Below are 22,013 nucleotides of genomic sequence, written 5' to 3'. Positions count from 1 at the left end.
ATTTTGTTTGGTTTTGGGTCTTACCACCTTATAATGGATGGCATGTGTTGACTGTAAACTTTGTAAAACAACTCCAATTGTAGGTAGACCGAATTAAAAAAAAAAAAAAGGTCTGGCGACCATTTGATATATTCAAATGAATCTAGGTGTTTTTCTCAGCATTTTGTTTTGATTGTGAGATAAGGTTTTGGTTAATTCAGATTAACAGAAATACTTTTCTTTATTCTGAAATCCAATCAGCTGTGCTTTGGATTAGACTGGTTGGGGGGCGTGTCTGGGGTAACAGCACCCCCCTGCGGTGGTCTGAGGTACGACCGGGGTCAGATGATCGCAGCAGCCACATTGTAAATAGACTGCAGCGGCTCGCGGGGCCCATGCCTCCACAGCCCCTTTAAACCCTCCAGCACAGACGGTGCTTCCCTCGCGCGCGGTCTTCGTGCCCGGACATCGTTCCCTCGCTTGTTTTCGGTGGATCCAGCGGGTCGACGCGGTGTTTCCAGCATGTACCGGTCTCTGTACGCCTTCCGGTCGGCGGAGCCCAACTCGCTGCACTTCGCGGCCGGAGAGAGCTTCCTAATCCTGGAGAGGAGCAACAAACACTGGTGGCTCGGCTCGCGCTGCAGCTCGGGAGAGACCGGCTACATCCCCGCCTCGTACATCGAGAAAATCCAGGTAAACCGCCGCTCTGATCCGCGTTTCCCCCCTCCTCGGTTCAGCGGATTGAAGCAGGGTGTCTTACTGCCCGCACCCCGGGTCCGGAGGAGCCCCGGAGGGGCTGGACTGATGGAGCCACAGAGACTGAACCAGGGTGACACGGGGCGTCGCTGCAGTGCAGGCCGTGCTGAAGCTGCTGATAACTGCTTGTGGATGGAGTCATAAATTATTGGCAAGGTTGCATTATGTAGGGACTTTTCCCCTGTCCCCGCACTGCAGCTGCTCACTGCGACAGAGAGGAGCTGGGACAGTGCGGGAGGCAGGAGAGGATGAGGAGGATGAGGAGAAGGTCCAAACTGAGTTGGCTCAGGACAGGAGCAACAAGGCCACAGTGATAAAGAGTCAATTGTTTTTACTGGGATTAATCTTCTCTTGTGACTGTGTATCATTCTCTCTAAGCCTTCCTTCTTACTGTCCAACCCTTCCCGTCACATTCTGTCTCAGTCACGCCCATCCAGGCTCAGGAGTCAGGACATTTACACAAAACTAGTCAGAACATGCATGTTGTGTGTCTCTCGGGCTCCCAGCAGAGGAATGCTCTCTCCTGAAGGCAGCCACAGTGGTTGTGGAGGCTTCATGAGCCTGAATTTGCTGAACAGGCACGTGTGACTGGTTTAAAGGCTGTTTCTGTTAGATAACCCAACTGTCCCAGTTTGTTTCTGCTCGCAGCCCCCGCACACAGACACTTGCCCCCGAGTCATAACATTGTTGGAAGTTTAATCCTTTTTTTCATGCTGCCATGTTAATGAAAATTTAATTTGCTCACCACCCCCCCCCCCCCCCCCCCCCCTTGTTTGGTCCCTGCAGGCCCCAGAGCAGGACGAGGTGCTGCAGTCTATTGACAGAGCGATCGAGGGAATCCACAATGTGGCCTTAAAGAACGGTGGCAAATACAATCTTGAGCAGCGGGACGTTCTGCAGTGAGTCAAGAGTGCAGAATGAAAACAAAATATAACCACTTCAAGTCAGACTTGTTTATAAAGACATGATCCTCCTGTGGCACAGGAAACTGATCCATCACAGAAAGGAAACGCTGGCTCGGCGAAGTTCCTCTTCCTCCGGAAACAAACAAGTCATCCCGTCTTCCAGCAGTGAGATCTCCCTCAGTCAGACCCCTCCGCCACCCAATGGCCTTCACCGAGACTACGGACGACAGGGGAGCGTGCCCTTATCGGGAAGCATGGACAATATGCAGTCAGACCAGGGATTCTACCAGGTGACACACTCGTACACACTATTCCCACCGTCCTGCTCCAAACAGTCAACGCTCCTCTTCAGACTTGAGTTATTTTTCCATGCGCATGCTTGTGACTGAGTGTTCTGGGTCTGACAGATCTCTCAGGTGTTCAGGACAAGATACATTTTCCTTCTTTCTTTTGGTTTTTGCCTTTAATTGCTTAAAACTAAGTAAACCTTTGACAGTCCATCAGAAATAACGACGACGCCCTGGTTGCGTGTCGTTGCTGTTTGGTTGCCGATTTTGTTGTTTTTCCATCTTGGTTGAGAAGTCGAGGTGTCACTTCAGTAACAGTTGCCTTCATACCGGTGGAGTTTATGAACACATTCTCGTGACTCTGGTGGATTTAAAGCTGCAATAGTTCTTCTTACAACAGAAAACGAATAACACCAAAGCAGAAAATGGCACATAAAAGTGACATTTTAGTGGAAATATAATAAAAGGACCATATTTTTAAAACAAACCTACAATGAGTCAAGACACACACACACACACACACACACACAGACACACACCCACGCACGCTGTGTCCTTCAGTGACTCTGGTGCTGGTGGAGGTCTCGGTGTGTTTGGGGAGTGTTGATCCAGCCTGGTTTATGTCGCCTCTTGCAGGTGCCGCTTCAGACTCGACGTTCTGCTCCGGTGACGCCGCCTCCCCCTGAAAAACAGAGGAACACCCGGCGCCCAGGTGTGTGTGTGTGTGTGTGTGTGTGTGTGTGTGTGTGTGTGTGTGTGTGTGTGTGTGTGTGTGTGTGTGGTAGCAGCAGCATCGGCTGAGTGTGCGTTCACCCGCAGTGAACTGATGACGGTGTGACATATTGCAGGAGGGTGTTATTTTGCTGATGCTACCTGCTGCAGCTCTGCTCTGCACAAGCACTCTATTCTTAGTCAGGTCATTCCTGTTCACGCTCTTCTCTCTGTAACTGGAGCTTCATGTTTCTCGCTCAGCAGAGCCGGAGGTCCCCTCCAGAGGGTCCTCTCTCCCTCCGTCCCCCGCGCCCTCCCTCTCGATCAGCACCACCTCTCTGGAGTCCGGCTCCTCCCACTCCTTGGTCTCCTCCGATGTCAGTCTGCCAAGTGTTTCCAGCACCCCTCCTCCCCCCGTGCCGTCCCGCGTGAAGCCCCCGGCCCCTGTCCTCCACACGGCGCCCTGTGAATCTGCTCCTCAGCCAGCCCCTGCAAAGAAAAGCCTGGCGCCGCAGCCGCCGCAGCCCCCCCAGGCCCCCCAGGCCCCGCAGCCCACTGAGCCCTCCCCCTCCCCGTCCCCGTCCCCTTCCCCGTCCCCTCTGCAGCTCTGTGTGGACGAGCAGCCCGAGACCGAATGGCCCGTTGCGCCACCGTCTGTCGCTGAAAGCCCCCTCGGCAGCCCCACTACCTCTGAGGCGGTTCCCATGACGACCGGAGCCGAGCTGATCGAGCTGGTGCGGAAGAACACGGGTTTGAGCTACGAGCTGTCGCGGGTGGCTGTAGGCGTGGTCGTCGGTCATCTGCAGGCTGCCTTGCCCCAAGCCTCCTCCGCCCTGGAGCAAGTTCTCCTCTCGCTGGTGGCGAGCAAGGTCAGCTGTGTTTTTCATCACGTCCTGGAGCAAAACACTGTCTTTTCAAAACTCGGCAGACACAACGTGCAGCACAACATCCTGCCATTTTTAAATGCCATCTCTGTCATATCAAGCTTGTAAAGAACTGCTGAATGTTTTCTGGCGAGCATCTGAGTTTGGCTCTCTGGGTGTGAGGTCGGTCATAGTGGGAAGTGTGTAAGGTGACGCTAAATCCCACCGCTGACAGCCCTTGGCTGCACCGTGTGTTTACGTAGTGACGTGTGCACAGTGTCCATTTCAGAGCTTGGCAGTGGTGTGAGCTGTAATTAACGGCTCTTCAATGAGTTTTTATTACAAACAACTCCAACTGTTTTGATACTTTTATAAAAGGAAAAGCTTCCAAGTGTTCATTACTTATTCTACTTTTACACAAGCTGTACAGTGTGACGCAGATATGCCTCCATCGGTAAATAGTTGCTTTTATTAACATCATAATTCCTCACATGTTGGCGTGGCTGTCGGGACAAAATGTTCCTGCGCTGGTTTTACAGGGTCGTCGCAGCAGCAGGTGTTCTCACAGTGTTCTGTGTCCCTGTAGGATCTGAGCGCGGCGCTGCCGCAGGGCCAGGTGTGTCACGATGAGCAGCGGCTGGAGGTGATCTTCAGCGACCTGGCCCGCCATCGGGACGACTCGCAGCAGCGCAGCTGGGCTCTTCATGAAGACCACGCGCTCATCGCCTGCTACCTGGAGGAGCTGCTGAAGATACTGGTACAACGCTGAGTCAGCCGTAACAGCCTGCGCCGTTTATTACCTGCAAAGGCCTGAAGAACACATAGAACTGTGGATGTAACCGATATTTACTATTGAATATCAGACAAGTGGTAAAATGAATCCTTTTATTTTGAGTCATTATATAATGAGTTGTTTTCTTGATGATATTTATCAGTGTCGTGTCCAGATGTTGTGTCGTAAAAACATCAGACACGTCTGATAGGATCACAGCGGCTCAGACGTCTTTACAAATCCAACTGTGTGCCTAAGAACCGAATCTGGAAACGCTTCAGGCTGCTGAATATTAGGAGTTGGCACTTTGTCACAACTCGGAGTCAGAGTTGCGTTCAAAGGAGTTTTCCGTTGGACTCAAGCGTCCAGCCGTTTGTCCACAGTCGCCACAGATGCGTCATTGCTTTTGGAAAGTGAAAGTTGTTTCTGTTCCCAGACTGACGCAGACCCGGAGGTGTGTAAGAGGATGTGCAAGGCCAACGACTACGAGAACGTGATGTCTCTGGTTTCATATTATCAGATGGTAAGAAGAAATCAAGTTGTTTTTTGTTTTTTTACCAATCGTCTCAGTAAAGCAAAATTCTTAATAACTATTATTTTCAGACTAAATGTATTAATTGAATCAAGCAAGAAAAAAATAAAAATCATGATTTAGCTCCATAAAGTCTTGGGGTGAGATGAATTCTCCTCTTGATTTCTGTTGAAGCGTGTTCTGTCACCCATCCTCTGTACTTTCGACATGATGAAGTGTTGATTATGAAAAAGTACCCCATTACTAACTTACTCGAGGCATTGTTGTTTTTAACGATACACGCAATAAAATGCGGCGTCACGGTTTTACTTTTTCCAAGGTGAAGTGTCAGGGGCATTGGCAGACATGCTTTAGTGTCCATGTTATTACTCCAGGAGTTGAAGAGAAGTACCATGCGTTTGGATACTTTCATAATTTCTGTAAATCCTTCAAAAGCATGGTAACGTTTACCACAACTAATAAATTGTGTCTGACTGTCGCTAACGTTGTTCGTTCGGATGAAATGTGGATCGGATATCGTCACTTTCCCGATCAAGACTGAGGAATGTTGATATTTTGCTTGATCTTTGTCCTGCCGGTGCGTCTGTTTGCGACACGAAGCGTCGTAGAGAACCGCTCGCCGTCTCTCCGGACTCACCGACTTTGGGCCGATCCTGCCGCATTGCGCTTCCACCGCACGTATTTGTTTTTGAGACTTCCTGGTTTCCGCCTTTGTGCAGGAGCTTCGTGTGTCCCTGCGCCTGCTGCTGCTCAAAGTGTTCGGCGCCATGTGCAGCCTCGACGCCGCCCTCATCTCCGCTCTCCTCAACTGCATCCTGCCCATGGAGCTGGCCAGAGACCTTCAGACCGCCTCGCAAGGTGAAATATTCACCCGGTCATTTTTCTTCTCTTGTTTATTTGCATGTATTAAAATGTAATTATGCTATGTGTCGTTTTTGTTGTTGTTTGTTTGTTTTTTCACCAGAACACCAGAAGACGTGTTACACAGCTCTTGTACTGACAATGATATTTTCGATGGGCGAGCAGGTGCCATATCATCACTACGGTACAAAATATCTACTTTGTCTATAACTATGTTGTGCTGAGATTGGCTTGATGAATTTTCATAACTTCTCTGACGGATTAGAAAGTTTTACTGAAGTAAATAAACCATGGAAACAAAAGTGGGACTCTAGAAGGTGCGTCAAATGAATAATATCTCCATTACTAAGAAAGGAACATCTCTGCTTGCAGAACACCTGAACGCTGAATTTGTTCAGTTCTTGCTGGGAGTGGTGGAAGACGGACTTCCCTCTGATCCCACTGAGCAGCTGCCCGACATCTTCCTCAACCTCCTGCTGTCCTTCAATTTGCATCACACAGGTGAGGTCTGTCCCAGGAACACTAAAGACGGGACGGGCGATTCGCCTTCGTCCGCTCCATCAGCACCGCCCGGAGCTGGAGGGTCAAAATGTAAACGGCAGAGGTTTTTTCCAAACTGGATGTTAAACTTGGTTTCAATGATGGCGGGCATGTCTGGAAACCTACAGTGACTCCTGGAACATCGCAAATGTGGATGCGTCACTTATTTTTCATACAAGTTTGGATCTTTTTTTTTTTTAACCAGTACAATTTTGAGATATTGCACTTTGATTTTCATGACATATAAGGGAAACTTATAAAAGGATTTAAATTATTTCTGTATCATCAAACTTAACGTTTGGAAATTAAATGAATGAATAAATTGGGATATGAAGAAAAATTGTTTTTTGTCGGTTAACCTTGGTCCTTGGAGTGTCAGGCTAGAATCACATTTTTGATTTGGTGTTTTCATTAACAACATGATCATTATTGATCACTATTTCGTCTCGTCTTCCAGCACCGAGCAACAACGTAATCATGGAGGAGCTGAAGAAGAAAAATGTCAAGACCCTGTCGGAGAAAGTGCTTCTGCTTCTGAACAGAGGAGGTATAACGGCATTACTCACACTTTATGGTTCTCATACGCACGCGTGGCAGGGTCTCACATTTACTGTCTCGTCTCCGCCCTTCTTCAGACGACCCGGTGTGCATGTTCAAGCACACCCCGCCTGCGCCGCACTCGGTGCTCAAGTTCCTGCAGGATGTTTTTGCCCACCGAGAGACTGCAAACATCTTCTACCGCACTGACATGATGGTGATGATCGACATCGCCGTTCGACAGATATCCGACCTGTCGCCTGGAGACAAGGTGAGACGGCGACACACTGCACAGCTTTATTCACAGAAATGGGGACAAACCAGGATCGGACAGCAGATTCTGCTCTTTTCTAGTTTGTTTATTTTTCCCTTGACTGATGGATATCACATCTCTTTCCCTTTGAAGCTGCGGATGGAGTATCTCTCTCTCATGCACTCCATAATGCGCTCGACGGACTACCTCGAGCACCAGCACCGCCTGCCCGACCTGCAGGGGGCGCTGCAGAGGATTCTCAGGGAGGAGGAAGACCCAGGAGAGGATGAAGGGAGTGCCACAGTGAAACAGATGGATAAGCTAATTGTAGAGCAGATCTTCAAGGAGTTCCCACAGATCTGTGCGAACCAGGACTAACCATATCACTACCATTGCCCACACACCGTAGTCTGCTCCAACCCGCGTCAGGGAGGTACGATAAAGTTTTGTATTCCGGGGCAGCCTGAGCAGGGGGAGGCACTTTAAATGGTGTTTACTTGGACTTGCACTCCAAAGCTGCAGAACGCATGTAGGTTGATGTGAAAATGTGTTATAATCTCAAAATGAGTTTTCTAAGAATAATGAGTGCATTGTTTCTTTGGTGTGTTTAAGAGAAGACAAAAATTCAACAAAGCCACCAAAATAAAAGTCCTGTAAAGTTTGTTATACTTGTAAATGCGAAAATAGCCAAATTACAGGCCGGACGTCTGAGCTTCTTCTCGAAGGGAATTTTTAGCAATAAAAACCTCACAAACATTAAGGAGACTTAACTGCATAAAGTTGCAAGGATGATTTATCACTGTCAAAGAAATATCTCTGCTGATAGAATTGGAGTTTAATGGCCCCTAAATGCTTGATGCACGACTCTATAATTTCTAAAAACATATCATTGTGCATCATGTATACACAAAGGAATTTTAGTGTCTTTGCCTCAACTTAAGGGATATCAAGATATCAGTAGATCCAATAATGGGATACTATGACACTTTAAAAAAAAAAAAAAAAAAAAAACCCTGATCGACTCATCAAATTGTAAACATTCATTTTGTTCCACTTCAGTAAACATTGTTAGTCTTTCTCCTGAAGTAGGAAGAAAAATGTGCAGATGATTTTTGGCAGTAAAAAATAATCAGTAAAAAAATCGATCCAATATTGTACATCCTTTATATTTTGTTGATTAAAGTTACAGCAGTGGCTCTTATGCAAACAGATTTCAGTGACAGTTCACAGATGTTGTGTGTATCGGTGCCAATATTTCAGGGCTGAGAGAAAGAGAGAAATTTAAACCTTTCACGTGCTTCCCTTTCAGTCGGACCAAACTACTTTGTGTCAAAGCGAGCAGTGTTTTCCTCCATAGAGTACTGTATTCTTAATACTGACTTCTTTCTTCATCTATCTCGTTAACCACAATAGCATTTTAATCAAGCAGAACGGCTTCAACTCGCTTTCTATTCTAATGAGAACTTCTGACTCTGGCGTCGTCGTTCCTGAGCTTTGTGCTGAGTCAGTTGTGGCTGCTGCGTGTCGAGTCTCTCCCGTGGCTGCAGATTTCTCAGACTGGCTTTCCCAACACTTTGAAAACAAATCGCTCTGTAACTCGTGCATCACAATGTCATCCGCTGATTACGGACTGAGTGGACCCGTTGCTGGAATAAAGCTTTATGACAACTCGCTGTGAAATACTGTCGGACCCGAGAGAGGAAGAGCATTTAATATCTTGAGAGCAGTTTAGTTCTGAGAGCAGTCGGCATTGGCCATTTCCCTGTTTGTTTGTGCTGAAAAGCGAAGGTGAAGAGGAGAAAATATGATATGGAGCATTTATTTAAACTCATTGTGATTTTTAGTACTTTTACCGGTGAAATGTACTTTTTCCTTATTTATCCCAGTAACATAGTGACTGATGTTGTTTTCCCGTCTTCGACTTCACCCACTCTGATTTAGTCCCAGCATGGCTTCTCCGTCTGGAAGACTGACACAATCCACATATGGTATCATGTTTTAGTTCATGTTCTTTCTTAATTATGTGTCCGTTTACAATGAGTGAGTGAATGAATGTGTGTGTGTGTGAGTGGTCGTCCACATCATTAACATTATCTGCAAAAGTGCTGCAAATGTGTTATAATACAACTAATAAAGCTCTATTTTAACAGTGACTGTTCCTCCTTCTTTTTTTTCTTTTTTACTGTGTCTCTTTATTATTATTTTAAAAATCAAGTACATGAGTGTGTCACTTGTACAGCAGAGGACCCGTTTTCAGGATAATAAAACCTTAAAGAAACACATTGTTAGTCACACAGGAATTCCAGTTTTACCAGTCTGAGAAAGCACATTAAAATTAGACTAAACAGTTACAAGTGGAAATACACAGTTGCTCCATCACCTCAGGTCATTTCGAGAATCAACCTCAAAATACAGTCAAAGTCAGTGTTTCCCAACCTGGGGCCTGGGGCCTGGGACTGGTGGAGGTGGATCAAGGCTTCCACTGCTCAGAGGCTTTTACAATATGGTAACAGAAACTATAATGACATCAAATGTAAGAATCTAGGAAACTGATGGTTGCTTGTATGTCGGTTAATGTTCACCAGCGATTCACTGGGATGTTTTGGACATTGGAGAGGGAGACTCCTACTTTTCCCAGAGGCAATCCAGGTGACACCAGGTAAAATGATTGGGGGAAAACTGCTTGAAGTGAGCCTTGAAAGAAGGCTTAGAGCCTATTTCAAAAACACCACCATGCTGGTATTTCAACAGGAAAAACAAAGTGACCTCTGAATTCAGCAATATGAATAATGTCAGTAATGGTGTTGGTCTTCACTGTCCCCAGTCACAATCATCCAAACTAAACACAGGAGGAGAATTTTGGAAAAACAACTCTCTACACCCCATGTCTTGGTTTGTAATCAAATTGTTATTGCCCCCAAAGTAGAATGACCAGTGAGGCCACCGTGGTGCAGTGGTGAGCACTGTTACAACACTGAGGGGATACACTTATGCAACCTTGATAAAACATGTTTGTATTTCTTGGACATGACTTTACAAACCACTTGTTACCAGTAATTATGTACCTTCAGTAGTTAAATAAAGTTGTATGTTACTATCTGTGTATTAAAATGGGATAGTGGTTAGCAGAGGTGTGTTTAAGTCAGGACGGGATCCTCTGATGTGTAGTTTGCATGTTCGTCCTGTAGGAGTTTGCATCCTGACAGATAACAGCGAGGTGTAAGTTTCCACCCGGACCACAAACAGAGCTGCACCCGCGTGCGGCGGTGTTCCAGTCAAAGTGTTCCGGGTGAGGAAGTGGGTGAAAGGTCCTTGAGCCCGGGAGTGACAGACGCTCACTGACATATTCCTCCCCCGAGCTTTAACCGACCCGGTGAGAGCTCACGTGCTGTCCCGGTAACACCGCTCGGACCTCCGCGTCATTTAGTCCCTTCATCCGCTGCTGTTTGTGTGTGTTCCTCCCGCAGAGCGCAAAATGTCCCAACAACCGCAACCGATCAGTCCGCTGAAGAACTTCTTCGCTGGAGGCTTCGGAGGAGTTTGCCTCGTCTTCGCTGGACATCCTCTGGACACCATTAAGGTAATGGAAAACCCTTCAGGTGTGTGTGTGTCACTGCCTGGCGGTCAGGTGTGGGCTCGACAGACTCTCCCTGACTCCAGGACACACAGAAAGCTGCTGCACATGTGAGATGTTTATGCAGAAGGATGATCTGCTGTGTTCCTGTTCTATACATGTATTCGTCTAATACTTTGGCTGCAGGGAGCTCGGAGCGTGAGCTCGGCCTCTGTTGCACTTTGACCCACGTCCAGCCTCTCGTGAGTCAGCTACTGTCATGGCCTCCTGATCCTGATACCTGAGTAGAACACTGTGTCTCTGCTGCAGCCTTCCAGGGACCAGTACCAGTACTCCTGATACCTCAGTGTATTACTGTCCTTAATGCAGCCCTCCAGGGATCAGTACCAGTACTCCTGATACTTCAATGTATTACTGTCCTTAATGCAGCCCTCCAGGGATCAGTACCAGTACTGAGTCAAACACATTCCCACCGCAGATATATTTCTGTTAATCAAGACAGGAATAACAGATCAGTTGATAGTGAATCACCTAAATCTCAAAGTTGATTATTTCCTCTTTACATTAGGATTTGGGGTGTCTGCTTTATTACTGAATTGTACATGTGTTTCCATGTCATATAAACGTTTCATGCCTGTTTAGATTTCAATTATTAGAATTATGGTTTATTTAAAAAAAGAAAAGAAAAGGAAATGTCTGATGTCATAAAATCTATTATTTTGGGAGGCAGATTTGTTTCTTACCATTGAGCTGAAATGATGATTAAAATACATTTTACTGCTTGAATTCAGTCAATTTTTTTTAAATTGTATTAAATAGTTAAGTTGTGCATGTATTATCCTACATTTCAACAAAATATACTTTTTTGTTTTGCATTTATAGAAATTATCAGGATTATTTTTTGTTTTACTAATTTGATTGTTCCATCATTACGTCCTGTCCATGCATCTGGATTGATTTAAGCTTTACTGGATTAGACAGTATCATTAGTGCACAGTCGCTGTAAGAGATTGGACCAGATTGGACAGAAAGGTGGGCGTGGAGACGGGACTGAGAACGAGCCAGATAACACTGAGAACAGAGTAGTCAGACATTTACCATCCTTGTATCTTTATTCAAGGGGGAATATGCACAAAGATAAAGATAAGCAAAAAGAACTGGACAACGTAAGCCCTGGCAAAATATCTGGCTTTATTACTCTGAGTGTATTCGCAAACACTTTTTGTGTTTCATTGTTACATTGACCACATTCTCACACTAATGTCCGCCTTCAGACGTCTACAGGGATGATCATAGACGTTTTGTCCTCATCAACGTCCACAGCAGCGGACACTTTCCCTTCTTTGGATGGAAACTTGTGAATTGCTTGGTCCTTTTTCCTCCCCTCAGGTGCGTCTACAGACTCAATCCAAACCCAAACCTGGAGAGCGCCTCGTCTATGCCGGAACGTTGGATTGTTTAAAAAAGACTTTGGCCAAAGAGGTGAGAATGCATGCAGCTGAAAATGTGTTGGCGACGCGTTGAATGAAACACGCGCCGCTTCTTTCGTTTCCTTCTTCACGGACGTCTTCCTTCCGTGTCGTCTTCCTCCCTCGCAGGGCGTCAAAGGACTCTATAAAGGAATGGCGGCTCCGATAATCGGAGTCACTCCCATGTTTGCAGTCTGCTTCTTTGGATTCGGCCTCGGCAAGAAACTCCAACAGAAAAGCCCAAATGACATTCTTACGTAGGTGATGGCTCCGGTGTAGGTGTTCACACGCTGTGGTTCATTATCCTCGGTGGGGGTTCGCCTGTTGGTGCATCAGCCTCTCTCTCGCTCTCTCCCCCCCGCAGGTATCCACAGCTGTTTGCAGCAGGAATGCTGTCCGGCGTGTTTACCACCGCAATCATGGCTCCTGGAGAGCGCATCAAATGTCTCCTACAGGTCAGAGGCTACTGAATGTTAAAGTGGTAAATGGTTCTTTTCATCACCTCGTGTGCAAAACCGATCAGCAAGGGAGACGTCAAAGTTTAGGTGTGACTTTCTTTCCCTTCCGAAGCGGCACCATGCAGTGCATTGGCACATACATTTTGAAAGGACTTACATTGTCTAAGAGCGAAGGACAGAGCGTCTGTGGACGTAACCTGGTTCAGATCCTTTGGTCTTTCATGGAAACTCAGACAGACTCACTATGTTGAGACGAGAGCTCTGTTCTGGCCGTACTGTCACTTTAAGAAACCTTCTTCTTCACACTGATGCAAGTCACTGGATACTTTTACTGGATGTTTTGTGTTTTGTGTTACTCTGCTGGTAGAGAATGCGTTTACAGCCAATCAGGCATCTTCCTGTTTGGACCAAATGATGGATGAGTCGCTTCATATTACTAAAGTGTAGTTTTAATCAGGTGGAGTTTATCGTTTCATAATCAAAGTCTCAACATCTGGTGTTTTTGGGGTGATCAATAAGAGAGACAAATGTAATAAACATGCAAGTTTTAGTTTTTCATGTTTTATATTTAATAGCTATTTGTAATAGCTAATTAAATCCAATTTTTTATAGCTACTTTGTACATGATTATGACATGTTTATTTCTGTAAAAGAGAAATAACGGAACACACTATTCATTTATTTCTGTCACTCGTACACCAAACAGTTAAGTATGTTTATAATGTGTCTGAGCGACTTGTTGAATCCGTTTGGAGCAACCTGCATGTGTCCCGTGTGTGTGTGCAGATTCAGGCAGCGTCAGGAGAGGTGAAGTACGCAGGACCCATGGACTGCGTCAAGCAGTTGTACCGACAGTCTGGGATTAGAGGAATCTACAAAGGCACAGCCCTGACTCTCATGAGAGGTACTTTATTTTATTGTAATGCACTCCATCCGTCCATCTTTTCAATCCGCTCGTAGGGAATAATGTGGTCTGAAGCTGGAGCCGGTTTTATTTTCAACGTGCATAAACATAAACTCTGTTTTATTGGTGTATTTAGTGATTAATGGAGCTCAGAGCACATGCTCCTGTGTGTCATGCTGGTCTTGTCGCTGAGAAATGCAGCATCACACTTTTGTCTGCGTCGAGAAAACAAGTCGGGCATCATTTGTGTAAAAAACTTCAGTGTCTGTCTCCCACCTTCTTTACTGGAACGCTGATCTTTAAGAGAAAAACAAAGAATCCATGACGAGACTCTTGTTTTTCTTCTGTAACTCAGACGTTCCAGCCAGCGGGATGTACTTCATGTCCTACGAGTGGTTAAAGAACCTCCTCACACCTGCAGGACAAAGGTGCGTTTGTTTTGTTTTTTTTGTTCCTCCTCGCAATATTCCGTGTCCTCCGTGGAGAAGAAGACGTGTTGAGCAGCTGGATCTCTTGTCCCTGCTGCAGCCACAACGAGCTCAGCGTGCCCAGCGTGCTCTTCGCTGGAGGGATGGCGGGGATCTTCAACTGGGCCGTGGCCATCCCACCAGACGTGCTCAAGTCTCGCTTCCAGACGGGTTCGTGTTCCCTCCCTTACCTCCCGATGTTCTGATGCGTTAGGAGGCCAAGTCTTTTCACTCATCTGAGTCATCTGTCAGTTTATTGTCTAAAGATTATCAATAATTCTGAAAATATATATAAAAAAAAAAAGAGGAGTCATGGACCAGCTGCACAGAGAGCATCAATAGAAACGTATCAGATGAAATGATGTGGAAGCGGGAAAACAAAGAAGCGACCGGTGGGATGGCCAGACGTCTGTTCCGGTCAGGAGAGTTTCTCCATGCGATCCAAGATATTCTCCACGTCCCATGAGCTTTTCTTTTCCCGCGTCTTTCTGAAGCTCCCGATGGAAAGTATCCCAACGGTTTCCGGGACGTCCTGCGGGAGCTGGTCCGGGAGGAGGGCGTGCTCTCGCTGTACAAAGGCTTCAACGCCGTCATGCTTCGAGCTTTTCCCGCCAACGCAGTGAGTGTTTGTCCCGTCACTCGGTGGGGGAAAGAAAAAAAATAATCTGAGGAGCTTCCAGATCTCAGAATTCCGTAATGTGTTTACTCTAAACTGTTCCAGGTTGTTAAGACTCTAAAAGTCCCAATTTATTTTAATTTTTTTTCTGAAACGATTGTCGAAGTTTAAAATGGTATTTCTCATTTTTATTTTCAAGATGGTATTTCAACTTAAAACCATAAGTGTAACAGTTTTGACAGCTGCAGAGTATCAGGTATTTCAAATTTAAAGAAGACTTCTGCTTTTTATACTGGAAGGATCCAAACAGCTGTTAAAAATATTCGAGAAATGCAAAGGGAAATCAAAAATGACTAAACATGAACTGAAAAAAAATCAAAGCGCAATAATCTATTGTTGTTAAATATGTTTCTAATTGTGAATATTTGTCCCCTAAAAAAAAGGATTTTTTTCCTAATCTTATCACTTTGAATGAAAAGCAAACTGTTTCTCTCTTTTCCTTCCAGGCTTGTTTCTTAGGGTTCGAGTTTGCGATGAAGTTTCTGAACTGGTTGGCTCCCGACCTGTGATGGAGACCCGACAGTGAAAATCCGGCATTTTCAGATTTTAATCATTTTTCTGATCATGTACTTGATTATTTTTGAAGGCACTGTGAAACAGTGCCTGTAGACAGAAACACACAAACAGTGCAAACATTCGAATGTTCTCACTCCTTTTTGATTCACATATTTTTTTTTTTATGTTTTTTTTTTTTGTTTTTTTTTTAATATTTCTTAAAAAAGAAAAATACAAAAAAAAAAGGAGTGACATGAACATGACGTGCCTTACCTGTTGTCAACTGTGATCAGGTGTACGTATCAGGGAAGAGGTGCATTTTGTTGGTACTGTGCGTGTTGAATCTCACGGCAATACAAAGCCTCTCAGCTGTGTGTATCCTGTGTGCGGTCACACTCCACTCAGTGACCGGCCGGTGACTCGAACTTCACTTTTCTGTTTGTCTAATGTGAAACTTTAGAGAGAGCGATGAGACAGTTTGAATGTCAGGATGTATAGAAAATAAAAGCTGATTCCACCTGTACAAAAGACGTGTGGAGCGTTTTTGTTTCATCTCCTTCTTAACGATCGTTTATTTCATTCAATGGAAATCATTTTTCATTTCTACCTTCTGCGACTGATTATTGAAGGCGACAATTTCAATTGTCACCGAAGAATCTAATAAGTTTGCAATAAACCGTCCTCACTGATCTCTATATGAAAATGCAGCTACATAGTTTTGTCCGTTTTATTTGTTTTTTTTTTTTATGGGGATAATGGTAAAAACAGAAACGAACAACAAATATGAATCAACGGCACAAAGTTTCACTAATAAATCTTTTTAAGCAAAAGCATGAAAAGCAAAACAAAAACAAATCTACAATTCCACAAATCAGTGGACAAAAAAGGAAAGTCTGAATCTGGCGATGTGAGATTTAAGCTCTTTCTTCATGACGGCTCTCGCAGCCCTAAAACAATGTTTGGAAGTCTGTGAAGTGCTCGCTTGTTTTTTTTTTTTTTTTATTGATCCGGGTTATTTGTGTTCCACCAGCCACTGTCGCCGGCTGGGTGGGGGCTCAGCCGGCTGCTCCGCCCAAAGTCCAGGCATCCTCCACCTTCACTGGCATGAAAGATTCAGACAGGCTGGACATGAACGGGAAGTGAGCGTTACAAAATGACCAACATTTACACATACTGAAAAACATGATCGACAGAAATGAGGGAGACTAAAAAGGAGGAAAAACACAAAAATAAACATGATGAGAATATAAATACAACTACATTTAAAGCAATCCAAACATCCAGAAAACATCCAACATGCTTCTGAACCGTGAAAGCAAACTCAACGAAGGAACAAACAATTTCAACTAAACGCTTCTGCCATGAAGTACTCAATGCAGGAGACTAAAATATTACATTAGGATTTGATGTACTGCCTCCAGCAGCTAAATGGAGTCAAAGCATAAAATCTCTATAAAAAACCCACCTTCTACCAAAAAGAAACACATTTCACATTTCCTGCATGTGAGGCTCTGTGGCTCTCTGATGGAGCGTGGCCTGCAGTGCCCGGTTCTGAGGCACAATCCATTACATGACCGCCCTTAATTACATGTGATGCGAAAAAGTCCTGGTCAATACTTTCCAACAGGCCGTGCCAGCGAAAGACATCAATACTGTGCTGAGTGAGAGAGGATGAGGATGAGGAGGAGGAGGAGGAGCGTTTTCTCTCTGTGACGATGAGCCTGTAGTATGTTTGTTAGATTCATGGGGCCTTTACTGCTGCCGACGCTGTATTTTGATGCTTCAGGTGTTCATTTGCTGAGATCAGAGAAAATCATGGCCTTCTAGAAGTCTCTCTCTCTTTTCTTTTTTTTTCTTCTTTTTTAATTCTAAGTTCACGCCCCTCACTTCTGATCCCGGATGATGAGTGCTGTCGAGATCCCGGCTGGTTTGAAGGAGCTGCTGCAGGAGTACACGGTGGAGGTGCTCCGTCGCAGGCCTCCAAACCTGGTGGAGTTTGCGGTGCAACATTTCACTCGCGTCCTGGAGGGCCAGAAAAATGAGCCGCGGGCCAAGAAGCGCAGCACCAAGTCCGCACGGCGAGGAGTCACCTTCGAGACCAACTCAACTGAAGCCAAGAAAGACGACGAAGTGGAGGAGAAAGACACCATCAGTGAGTATTACCGCAGCCCCCCTGAAAGACAAGTTGAAGAAAGTCTTTATTTTGCGCTTGTCGATAAATATAAATGTAATGTATGATGTTTGCGTAAAGCTATGTGGACATGTGGACATATGTCTTGCATTCTCCATAGTGTCCCACAATAGCAAACCTTTGCCCCTGTGGTGACAGTAAGGCGCAGCAGCACTGACCTCCGTCTCTCCCTGCAGAGTCCACCACGGCCAAATACAACCGCAGAGTTTCAGGTCAGGAACTGGACAAAAACACGTCAACACGCTTGAAACGTTTGTACACGCGTCCTGTAGTTTTGACCTCGTTTGTCCTGCGGCAGTTTGCGCGGAGGCCTACAACCCCGATGAAGATGAAGACGACGACACCGAGCCTCGGATCGTGCATCCCAAAACGGACGAGCAGCGGCGGCGGCTGCAGGACGCCTGCGGAGACATCCTGCTGTTTAAGACACTGGAGCAGGTGCAGAGTGATGCAGACCTTAGCAGGCGGCTGATACGTATGAAAGATCAAGCCAAAGAAGTATCTGGACTCATGTGGCAGTTGGTTTAAAAATGAGTCATTAGAACTTCAATACCCAGAGATATATATATATTCCTTTATGGAGGAAAATACTGATCTTTCCTAGATGGAAAAAATCCATGAAGTCAGACTTACTAAACCTTTTGGATTGGAGCTGATTTAAACTGAATAGTGGCGCCAAACGTTAAATGCAATCAGTGCCTTCCTCAACCCTTCATCTTTGGTTTAAAGTAAATCCACTGAAATGGCACTTTTACACTTCAACACTTCAACTTTCAGGCAACAATTCCAGCAACATGCAATACATGAATATCCTCAATATCCTGTCCATCACTCTGTTGACGTTCTTAATTCTCACTGGAATCATATTCGTCACGTCATGTGACACTGAACCGCGGGAAAATATAGTCAAACGTGTGTGTCTGACCGAAGACGAGCTAAAAGTAAGAAAAGTAAAACCTGCCCTGTGTTGTTGGACGTCCTCCAGGAGCAGTTCTCCGAGGTTTTGGACGCCATGTTTGAGGTGTTTGTCAAACCTGAGGAGCACATCATCGACCAGGGAGAGGACGGGGACAATTTCTACGTCATAGAGAAGTGAGTGAGGGTGTGTGTGTGTGTGTGTGTGTGTGTGTGTGTGTGTGTGTGTGTGTGTGTGTGTGTGTGTGTGTGTGTGTGTGTGTGTGTGTGTGTGTGTGTGTGTGTGTGTGTGTGTGTGTGTGTGAAGCAGCATGGAAGCATAACGGACTTTCTGCTCCTCTGCTCGTTTCCAGAGGAACGTTCGACATCTTCGTGGAAAAAGACGGGAAGAGTCTGTGTGTGGGAAAGTATGACAACAAGGGCAGCTTCGGCGAGCTGGCGCTGATGTACAACACGCCCCGAGGTGCCACCATCGTTGCGACACAAGAAGGCGCCCTGTGGGCCATGGTGAGTCGGCGACCCGCACGAGGTCACGGCGTGTCTTGAAACATGGCGGTAGATTGGAATGAACCCGAAAGAGTGAAGCTGAAATGGAAACCCGACACCCTGCTGCTGTTTGCAGGATCGAGCCACTTTCCACAGACTGATTGTGAAAAACAATGCGAAGAAGAGGAGGATGTATGAGGCCTTCATCGAGAGCGTTCCCCTTCTGAAATCTCTGGAGGTTTGTGCACCAAACAAACGAGACGACGTCACTTTGTGTTTTTCGGTTCATCAGCAGTTGAGTTGTCCTGACTTGCCCGCAGCTCTCCGAGAGGATGAAGATCGTGGACGTCTTGGGAGCCCGAGCCTTTAAAGACGGGGAGCAGATAATAACTCAGGTGTGCTGTTTTACGTCTGTCGTCTTGTCTTTGGATGTTTCTATTTTCCGAGGAGTGATGCTGATGCTCGTGCTCATCGTTCCCCCCGCAGGGCGACACAGCTGACTGTTTCTACATTGTGGAATCAGGACAAGTGAGAATTATGATCAAAAGCAAAGTGAGTACCTCTTGGAGAACCACAAGTATACAGGGTGCAGATTTAAAAAAAAAAAAGTTATGAGTATCCCCTTGACTGGTTGTATAGACGACCGCTTCCTGGAGGTGGTTGTAATGTTTTGGCTGAAGGCTCAGGTGTGTGTGTGTGTGTGTGTGTGTGTGTGTGTGTGTGTGTGTGTGTTGCAGACGAAGGCGGGTCAGCAGGACAACATGGAGGTGGAGGTGGCTCGCTGCTCCAGAGGACAGTACTTCGGCGAGCTGGCTCTGGTCACCAACAAACCGCGAGCAGCTTCAGTTTACGCGGTGGGAGACACTAAGTTGTTAGGTATGCCCCTTGTTCGGTCTCCGAAGCGCTTAACTCTACGATCCCCTCTGCCCCTTAGTGATGGGTGCATGAGAGAAGCAGTAACTTTTGGCTGAGTGCTCGGCTTTCACCATATGTAAAAGATCTTTTCAGCAGCTGTTGGGATCGAGAGCGAAAAATAATCACAGGAAGCCTGGTGGGAGCTTTTACTGTGAAAAGTCAAATAGGACCTTATTTTATCATTTTAGGTTAATTTACCTTCATTTCAGTTGTATCATAGTTAGAGAGAGAGAGAGAGAGAGAGAGAGAGAGAGCGAGAGAGCGAGAGCACCGTCAGCCTGTGGTGTCATGAATCTAAACGTGTCACTTCTCTTCTCTGGCAGTAATCGACATCCAGGCGTTCGAGCGTTTGCTGGGACCCTGCATGAACATCATGAAGAGGAACATCTCTCAGTATGAAGACCAGCTGGTGGCGCTGTTTGGCTCCAGTGACGATTTGAAACACTAGGAAACACGATTACCAGACTTTAGTATGCATGTAGCACACGGTCTCCCCCAAAGGTTAAAACACAGTGTCATAGTGAGTAAGTGATCGTTCCCCGTGCAGCTCTGCACCGAGGAAAACGATCTACCCCGTCAATCAGTGTAGAAATGGTTGTTGATTTCAGTATATTTGTACATTTTCTTTGTTACTTGAACAAGAAGAAACTGAGACCATAAACCAGACCACCACAACACCAAGACCAGGAACTGAACTGTCAGTAAAGCCTGTAGTAATGCAGAAGTAGCTCATGGTGAGAGTTATAGTACTAGAATAATTCATACTTTTTCAGATTGCACCTATTTTTCTTAAGTTTTGAGTTGTTCTGATTAGGTTCAGTGAACAACAATTTAAATAAAAACTGTTTTTACCAAATCTAGCTGTGTGTCTGTTAATGAATGTCTGCACTGTTGCTTAAAGGGGACATATCATGCTAAATCCAATTTTTTAGCCCTTAAATGCATTTTGTTGTATATTTAGTGTTTAGAAGTACAGAAAAGTTCAAAGTAGTCTCTTCAGGTGCTCCGTTGATATCTTTATATTCTGTTTTGGTCATATTTTGCGATCGGTTTCGATTTTTCTATTCTCTATTACGTTTTTTGAACAATGACGTCACAGTATTCTCAGCGGAACTGCCAAATTAGGACATCGACATTTCGAGCAATCCGCCATTTTTGTTTCTCGCTGCGATTTTGTAGTCCAACCGAAGTCACGAGAGGATAAGTCGAAATGTTCGGTTGTTGGATGTAGTAACCCACAAGCTTCGTTACACCGTCTCCCAGCATCAGAACCTTTTCGAAGTGCCTGGTTGAGTTTTATTTTTCACAGAAATGTACCCACATCTGTGGGTAAGGTCATTTTTGTGTGCGCGAATCACTTTAAGGACGACTGCTTCAGCAACCTCCGCCAGTATAAAGAAGGATTTGCCGAAAGACTTCGTCTGATTGAGCGGTCAGTTCCTTCTATCTATGGAGACGACGAACAGAGCACTTCGGTAAGCTGTATATAACGCTAAAAAGTGTGATGATAAGACGTCCCTGTCATTGTTTTGTTAGCATTAGCAGTTGCACCGTCTTCATATGTTAGCGCTGTGTGCTCGTTTTAGATTATAATGTAACTTCTGTGTTAAATAGTCGTTGTAATACAGGCAGTATTGTAGTAGTGGGCATGGATGGAGAAGTTAGTGTAAATATAGTAACACACCATTGCGTTACATCCATATGAAGACGTTGTTCTGTAGGTGCATCATCGTCATTTTCATCTCGCTCCGCCGGGTCCGACTCTGGCTCCAACATGTATGGCTGGATGGACAAATCTTCCGTTGTTGACATTTTGTAAATAATGTGTGAATATAAAGTTTCTGCGCCGCTAGATAATTGTATCTGTTCTATCAAACTACAAAGATGGCCGAACAGGGTGGCGTTGAACCGAGTATCACCTCTGCAACCTGGAGAGGAGGCGGGGTATGAAGTGTCTCATTTGCATTTGAAGAGACCGCCCCAAAACGAGTTGCTCTCAGAAGCACATCAGAAAAGGGGTTGAAAAGGGGCCTGTGGAGCTATAATAATGAGGAATTCAGACCCAAGCATTGCAGTTCCGCGTTGTATAGACCACAACTGTATGATTTATATGTAAAAAGGAAGGATTTAAAAGCATGATATGTCTCCTTTAAAAGTTTTATTATCACTACGTTGAACACTCAAAGCTGTGGGTACCACCTTTTTTTGTGAAGTTACTGTACCAAGACGATCCTGAATATTTAAATAACCGTTCATGTTTTTTATTCACCAACAATCATTGATTCTGTTCTATTTGAATCTTTGTAGTGAAATATAAGCTGGTGGATGAGTTTTTCCACTGATTCAGCAGCGTTGGCCACATTCACACATCTGCAAATAAGTCTAAAATGAGAAACTCAGCCATCACTCAATGATGTAAGTGGATTGAATGAAATCAGAGATGACATAAAAATAAAGTTGAAAAAAA

The 22,013-nt window shown here is 45.2% G+C and overlaps 3 protein-coding genes across 4 annotated transcripts; all 3 read left to right on the top strand.

The window, feature by feature from the left end:
* The first annotated feature begins 307 nt into the window (after nt 1–307).
* nckipsd (NCK interacting protein with SH3 domain) lies at nt 308–9,148 on the top strand. Its single transcript, XM_080461647.1, has 13 exons — nt 308–672; nt 1,522–1,634; nt 1,720–1,930; nt 2,564–2,639; nt 2,903–3,507; nt 4,088–4,258; nt 4,710–4,796; nt 5,525–5,663; nt 5,770–5,850; nt 6,039–6,167; nt 6,664–6,753; nt 6,842–7,014; nt 7,150–9,148. Exons 1-13 carry the CDS (start codon nt 502–504, stop codon nt 7,372–7,374), a joined length of 2,271 nt encoding a protein of 756 aa, XP_080317773.1. The 5' UTR covers nt 308–501; the 3' UTR covers nt 7,375–9,148.
* Nucleotides 9,149–10,229: 1,081 nt separating this feature from the next.
* Nucleotides 10,230–15,590, top strand: slc25a20 (solute carrier family 25 member 20). Of its 2 annotated transcripts, XM_080462491.1 has the most exons (10): nt 10,230–10,369; nt 10,464–10,576; nt 11,960–12,052; nt 12,169–12,296; nt 12,404–12,494; nt 13,284–13,401; nt 13,757–13,829; nt 13,930–14,039; nt 14,363–14,487; nt 14,991–15,590. In XM_080462491.1, exons 2-10 carry the CDS (start codon nt 10,472–10,474, stop codon nt 15,051–15,053), a joined length of 906 nt encoding a protein of 301 aa, XP_080318617.1. In that variant the 5' UTR covers nt 10,230–10,369; nt 10,464–10,471; the 3' UTR covers nt 15,054–15,590. The 2 variants fall into 2 exon arrangements, with proteins under 2 accessions (XP_080318617.1, XP_080318616.1); XM_080462490.1 differs by having other exon boundaries at nt 10,235–10,576; nt 14,991–15,563.
* A 1,112-nt stretch (nt 15,591–16,702) lies between these two features.
* Nucleotides 16,703–22,006, top strand: prkar2ab (protein kinase, cAMP-dependent, regulatory, type II, alpha, B). Its single transcript, XM_080460636.1, has 10 exons — nt 16,703–17,191; nt 17,407–17,442; nt 17,529–17,668; nt 18,216–18,322; nt 18,499–18,652; nt 18,768–18,869; nt 18,952–19,026; nt 19,118–19,183; nt 19,369–19,507; nt 19,870–22,006. Exons 1-10 carry the CDS (start codon nt 16,939–16,941, stop codon nt 19,992–19,994), a joined length of 1,197 nt encoding a protein of 398 aa, XP_080316762.1. The 5' UTR covers nt 16,703–16,938; the 3' UTR covers nt 19,995–22,006.
* The last annotated feature ends 7 nt before the right edge of the window (nt 22,007–22,013 follow it).

The sequence above is a fragment of the Lipophrys pholis genome, assembly GCF_963383615.2.
Source record: "Lipophrys pholis genome assembly, chromosome: 4".
Taxonomy (NCBI): domain Eukaryota; kingdom Metazoa; phylum Chordata; class Actinopteri; order Blenniiformes; family Blenniidae; genus Lipophrys; species Lipophrys pholis.
This window is presented reverse-complemented; position numbering and strand designations above follow the sequence as displayed.